Source organism: Triticum dicoccoides, chromosome 7B (genome assembly GCF_002162155.2).
Source record: "Triticum dicoccoides isolate Atlit2015 ecotype Zavitan chromosome 7B, WEW_v2.0, whole genome shotgun sequence".
NCBI lineage: Eukaryota > Viridiplantae > Streptophyta > Magnoliopsida > Poales > Poaceae > Triticum > Triticum dicoccoides.
In genome coordinates, this window is record NC_041393.1 from 777,828,838 (window position 1) to 777,835,607 (window position 6,770).

General features: G+C 47.0%; 1 protein-coding gene across 2 annotated transcripts; it reads right to left on the bottom strand.

Moving 5' to 3' along the window:
• Positions 1-1,708: 1,708 nt before the first annotated feature.
• Positions 1,709-6,764, bottom strand: LOC119340758 (NADH-ubiquinone oxidoreductase chain 2-like). Of its 2 annotated transcripts, XM_037612681.1 has the most exons (3): positions 6,629-6,764; positions 3,644-4,215; positions 1,709-2,269 (listed from the first exon to the last, which is right to left on the bottom strand). In XM_037612681.1, exons 1-3 carry the CDS (start codon positions 6,684-6,686, stop codon positions 2,081-2,083), a joined length of 819 nt encoding a protein of 272 aa, XP_037468578.1. In that variant the 5' UTR covers positions 6,687-6,764; the 3' UTR covers positions 1,709-2,080. The 2 variants fall into 2 exon arrangements, with proteins under 2 accessions (XP_037468578.1, XP_037468577.1); XM_037612680.1 differs by lacking the exon at positions 1,709-2,269 and having other exon boundaries at positions 3,308-4,215; positions 6,629-6,763.
• Positions 6,765-6,770: the final 6 nt, after the last annotated feature.

The following is a 6,770-nucleotide window of genomic DNA, read 5'->3' on the forward strand; positions in this document are numbered from 1 at the left end:
TCTACTGGCCTGCCTCTCTGATCTACTATCCAACTGCCATGGAAGCACCACTGTTCACCCTAGGCTCACATTCTGGCACTTCGTTCGCTGTGTACTCAAAGGACTTGCTTGTCTTTTGACTCGGGCAAAAACCACAGGAGTGAATTGACTCGTAATTATACAAACAAATGACCCAGCTGGCCTTCTCCTATCCGGGGAATCATCGGGACATGCTTCACTTAAAGTGATTATACCACATAGTTTAGGGAAGCGAAACCATAGTTCGGGTTAGTTCACGCTAGATTGTCGAAGCTTGTAACACATGTTAGAACACATTAGGAAAGCGCAAAAGATTTCTATTTGGAGTTCGCTCGTTTAGTTGCTCGATCGCTGCCATCCGCATTGGGCTAATTCAAATCCTATGCTCCATGCTCTTGCGGGTTTGCTTCATTTGAACTTGTCCACACTGGCATAACCAGTATCTCCCCGGAACTAAGAGGCATGGATACCCATCTTTATCGATTCAAAGAAATGAATAAGTACCAGCAAGGCGGGGAATACGGGCCCGGTAGAGATAGGGATGATCGGCAAGCGCTACGAGCGGGGCCGATGTTTCGTGTTGTGGGTGGCCATCGGATTGTTCAGCGTGCCCATGCGGATCCCTACCAATGTCCTAGACTACAAGTTCGACAAACTTCCGGCTTGGGTCAGGATACAAAGTTACCCGGGATGGGCTTGCCCTCTGGATCACGCTGGGTCCATGCTTGTTCCAACGTCATGCTAGGAATGTATCACGTGCCCATGCAAACCAAAGGAAAGCAGATACAACTATTACAGATCCTAGTCCTATTTCCCATCAGAACATAAGGGAGTGGGCTTCCTTTGTAACAGCTCTGTTCTGGTCGTGGCTCACCTCACTGGACCAATGCTTCTGGTCGGAAGCTGGTCGATCGCCTGGTCGGCAACCGGCACAACACCTTTGCCAGTGGGATTTCTGTTGGTTTTCGTACTATGCGCAATGAAAGTTTCCAAAAAAGGAGAGCTCTAAAAACAGCGTTCTATGGGGAGAATGTGATTTTTGTATACTTTGACCCCATACTGGCATGAAACTGATCGGAAAAAGGACCTCAAAAACACCCATTTATTAGGGGAATGTGAAAATTGATAGTTTTCGCCCATATTGGCATGAAACTTTCTCTTTTATTGAGCTCAAAAACAGGTAGAGGGAGATCAGAAAAAGTGTCAAATCCAATAGAACAGAGAACGATGGCCCAAACAGAACAACTTACTTCCTCTATCCGAGTTGGCAATCAATATCAAGATCAGAGCGCGAGAGTAATGAAACAACAAGTCCACCGTCCCTTCACCAGCCAAAGAAAGGAGAAGACTAAGCATCTCAATAGGGTCTCGAGTACGACTATAGTACCAAAGCTTGGTGCTTGTACCAGTCAAGCAATTACCACGGGTGGATATTCAATAGAAAGCCTACTTGAGTAGGTCAAACAGCGGGGATCTCTCAGTTCCAATGGCTGGATCTCAGAATCGCGTAGATGGGTAGAAGTAATGGGCAAACGCACCTAAGTTAGAGATTTCAACTACTACGGTAGTGATGGGGTGCCTGTTTACCTAAGTAGGCCTAGTTCTTTCTATAATGAGCATTCGCGTCCGGGGACTTTGATCCAACTTCAGCCGATGGGGAAACGGCAAGGGATGCACCAGTATCTGGACACGTGATGGACCCAGTAGTAAATATTCCTTTGTGGAAGGCTTTGGTTATACCTGGGTGGCAAAGCGAAGTTTCTGGTGGGTAGGTGTCTAAAACAACCCTCTGCAAGGAAGCACGCCCGTATCAATCCTTTAATCGGAGACTAGACTAGCGTTAGGAAGGACAAAGGAGACAGACAGAATTTACATCAGAAAAAAAAGGACTTTTTGAAGTTTGAGTGAGGATAATTGTCTTAAATTTCGGAGAATCGGCTGAAAAAACGCGGAATTGTCTTCGCCTTTGTAAGCGAAAATGTCCAGTAAAGCCTATCTCGCTTTTAGCCTTCATGGTGAATGGCCCACCCTTTCTTTGAACCTTGTCAATGATCGAACGAACTTACAGATATGAACTGAGTGCCATTTGATGAGTAAGATCGAACAAGGGAGAGGGATATGGAAAGGATGAAGTAATGAAAGAGGAAGTCATTGCTAGTAGTAACGACTTGTCACGATCCATTGGTTCATATAGAATCCATGTCCTAGGTCTATCAAAAAACATTCTTTTCTCTAAGCGTATATAATAAAATAGAGTGAAAGGGTCCACCCCGAAACCAAGGGGGTACTAACTAACAGCTGATTCCTCTCCGAACCGCAGGAGATAGTTGCCCATCATACGGCTCACCAACTTCACTTGCCTCTAAGGGGGGCTCGCTCCGGGCAGGTTCGGATCACTTACTATACATGGCCCTACGAAGGGGTTAGGAGCGTTTTCAAGATGATTCTTTCTTTGTCGAGACGAAAAAGGAACCCATCTTTTCGATTGAAAAATGTGAGTCTGTTTTGCCCACTTTATCCATCCCCCTCTATCAAAATGATCAAAAAGGCATTTCAAATGCTTCTTATTCCCGTGTTTGATCTTATCCATCTCTGCCCCACTTCCATGTGGGCAGAGACCCCTGTAGAGAATGAAGAGGAGCCAAGGATCTTACTCTCAAGAGTGCTTCGATAGGCTCCACTCTCTCCCCTGAATAAGTCAGGCTCCGTTAGCCTGGGCTGAGATGGGGATAACGAGTCGACGATTGAAGCCCCCAACATTCTGCCAGACACTGGACAGGGGTAAGCTCTGTAAATGTGTAGAGCCAAGTGTGGTGTAGTAGTAGGCACTTCTAGGCCCCTTCCCGGCTACTGGATCACTCCAGTGCTTCGGGTACTACGGACCCTCTGCCATCCATTGCAGCAGAGCCGTTTCATGAGCGGGGGGGCTAAGCGCAGTTCTTTGAATCAAAGGTTTCATGAAATCGAAATCGATTCTTTTTTAGATATCTGGATAGATGGATGGATCTATCTTTCTATTTAGATATCTTTTGCAATCAGCCCCAAATCCTTGATTTGGCCAGGAAACAAAGCACTGCTTTGGGCCCAGGAAGCGAAGGGAATGAGCTCGGCTGCTTCTCCCCCACACTTCTTTATTTCTCCGTGCCCCTTCCACATGCGCTTTGCGCGCCATTGGCGCTTTGCTCTCCTCTTATTTCTTCATTGGAGGGTTCGGATGGACTTCGCCGTTCTTTCCCAACGAAAATGGAAAGGGCTGTATCACATCGAGATGTCGATTCGTTTTCCTCTGTCCCTTCATCTTTTTGAAAGGAATCGAGGCCCGGCCCGGCTCGCGTCGTTCCAACAACCGACGGGGAGCACCTCAGTATACGATCGCGCGCAGTAACTGGGAGTCCTATTACACCTAAGGCCAACTTCCATTCACCAAACCCAGGTTCATCTCGTGTAGTGATTGTGGACTCGTACAAGGATATGGAGTCGACGGTTGATGTATCAGACTCGACCCTGTCTTTCGTAGCATGCATTCCCATCTGTGTTGCAACTGATTCGGTAAGCTACGTGTCCGGTGCACGGAAAACTGCCTTCGGTCTCCCAACCTTACTCATGGCAACCTTCCGGCCGCCCAACGACCTATAACGCTAGTCACTACTCCCACTGGGGCTAGGAAGTAAGCCCCACAACCCAAAGCGGCGAAGAACAAATAGAATTTGCTACAAAAGCCGGCTAACGGGGGTATTCCTGCGTATGAGAACATTGTAATGGAGAAGGTCATAGCCGAAATAGGATTCGTTTTGGCTAGAGCGCCCAAATCCGCTATATATTTGACACGGGTTTGCCGTAATGCTGGAACTATGGCGAATGCATCTATCGTCATTGATGCATAAATAAATATACCAATTAGTAGTGATTGAATTCCTTCTATGGTTCCACATGAGAAACCAGTACGAATATAACCTACATGTCCAATCGAACTATGAGCTAGAGGTCTTTTGACTTTCGTTTGGGCCATGGCGGCCAGTGCTCCTAAGATCATAGAAGCAATGCTGCAGAAAAAGAAGATTTGTTGTAATGTACCCCCATAGGAAGCAACAATAGAAACACGTGACATATTTGCAGAAATAGAGATTTTAGGCGCAATAGAAAGGAATGCTGTCACCGGGGTGGGTGAACCCTCATAGATATCAGGTGCCCACATATATAGAGTCAAAAGAGAGATTGAGTCCGAGGGAGAGGGGGGTTTTCTTGGGGCTCGAGAGATTGAATAGATAGGGCCCCACAAGTTGTTAATTCGCCGCTGGGGAATTCACACAAAAGGGAAGGACTTATTCTCAACGAAAAAAGTGCTCTCTGAACCGAACGTGAAAGTTGTTTTCCATCAGACGGATGTTCATGTAACTCCACTCTCCGCTTGGATTATATATCCATTTGGTCCGCTCTCGGCCATTCCACATGCTGCCTAGCAGAGACGTGGTTATCTGAAGTGGATTCTCTCTTTTGTAGTAGATGCCGAACCTGCTGCTCAGTGGGCGGGCGCAGCAACTACATGGACCCCTTTTTTATGTTGTTGCCAGCGCTTTCCCGGGCCGAGCCAGAATTCTTTATTAGAACGTCGGCAGGCAAAGCCCGAAGGAAGGTTGCTATCCCCTCGGCCTTCTTCCTTTTCGATGAAAAACAAATCGACATCTCAATCTCCGAAAGCGTTTTCCTTACCCAGCGAATATCCCCCCCTTCGTCGAGCCTTTCCTTTAGTGGTAAGGGATATGCACCTTATCTGAACGTCGGCAGGCATTCCGGAATTCTCCTTTTTTGGCCCCGGGTGAACATAGGCTCAAACATGATTGGAGGGGTCCTAGCTACGCCATGCGTTCAATAAAAAAAAGCAAGCCTCTGGGAAGCTGCAGGGATTACAAAAAGAGGGTGCTTTCCTGTGTTGCACTGAAAAAAGGACAAAGGAGAAGACGCTGTTCGACTTTCTTTCTTCCTCCCGCGCCCGCCTAAGCCCGGCCCGCGTTAGAGGGGAAGATTAGCAAAGCGGAAAAAGACAGAGGGAGAGGGAGCTGCATCTTATTCTCTTCGCGAGAACTTCAAGATCGGAGAAGCATTCGGAAGGGGCGAGGCCTTCATTTCGTTGGCAGAAGCAGAAACGATCCAATCCATTCGGGGCTTCGGGGAACCCAAAAACGAACTCTGTTTACTTTTTTCATAGATAGATGATATATATAGGAATAATATATACATCCCTTTACTTGAGATGTCTATGTATCTATTTTGGAATCATCTCCCGATTCTCTTTTTTTTCTAATTCGCACTGCTCTTTCTCTCTAAATTGCATCAAAGAAAATAGAAAGAGAGAGAGAGCAGATGGATCCTATCCCCTATAACGAACACTCATTCCTATCTATTGATAGAAAAGAAAGATCTTCGTCACGGACTTTTTCTTTGTTCATTTTTTTTTAGATTGGAGGAATTCCTCATATCCAAGGCAGCTCCCCACAAACACCCCACCCATATGACTATGCCCCCTTTTGAATCGACAGTATAGATTGGGCTTCATAGCTACTTTCATTCTAAAGACGAATATTAGTCAATAGGCAGGCTTCTTTCAGTAGCAAACATATTCATTTTCACCGGGCTCCGCGCACCTTTGGTACTTCTGGAGGGCAAGCTGTTTTATAGTGACTTCTTTCTTAGGGTAGGGCGACGAATACTTCCAATTCCGGAAAGGTCATTGGGTCGCCTTTGGAAGCTAAAGCGAAAGTTGTAGAAAGCCGGGAGAAAAAGCGAAAGCTTGCTCGAAACGGCCTATACCCTAACCCTTGGAAGCGAAGACGCAAAGCGTCACTTTTTTCAAAAGGAAGGAGTTTTTTCTGACTGAATCCATCCATAAAGCCGCCAAGGAAACGAAGTTCGTTCCCTTTCATCAAGTGGGTAAGGTAGGAAAACCACTTAAGCTTTGCCTTAGACTGACGGAACAAAGCTAAGAAGTAGGCTGAATGGAAAAAGGAAAGGGACAAGGGCGGTCGTCGCTTGGCGCGAAGGCTGCTGGTTCGGTACGGTACTAAAGGTCCTCGGACTTCCAGGCGGTTTTTCTTTTGGGCTGCTGTGAACCCTTGGATCTCGCCAATACAGCCTCCTATGGTTTTCGTTACCGAGATATCTTTTCTTTTTTTCCAGGGATTTTTTGGGTAATCAGCTCCCATGCTGCAAACAGTCAAATCTGAACCTTGTCGCTCTTCTTTCCTCGTGGGCAGGAAGCACACCAGCAGCGTGCGTTGCGTGATTCCACTGTGTTTTTTGCACTTGACTGGGTGGACAGTTGACCGAAAGATAACTTCGATTCGCCCGGCCAGCAGGCGGGCGGCGTGCTTATCTTGTGTGACAACACTACAGAGCGAGTAGCTCTTCTAGTCGGGCAGCTGTGTGACAACACTCCTGAGAAAGCGGCGCTTTTGTGTAACATGCTATGGTCTCAACGCCCTTACGAGGTAGTGATGAGTTTCACGCGCTCTAAGCCCGGCCCGCGCGCAGTTAGGAGGATTGGCCGCTATCTGAGCGGTACCACCCACCCTACCCTACTACCTATAGGGGGCCGTCCGTCCTACAGCCGCCCGAAAAGGAACTGCAGTAATCTTGAATAGGAATCCTACAGCGATAAAAAGAATCCCCATAAAAATACCACTAGATCGAGCACCAGTGATTTCGTATCCGGTCAAAATCTTGGCTAATTGATCGAAGTGGGTAGCTCCAGTAGA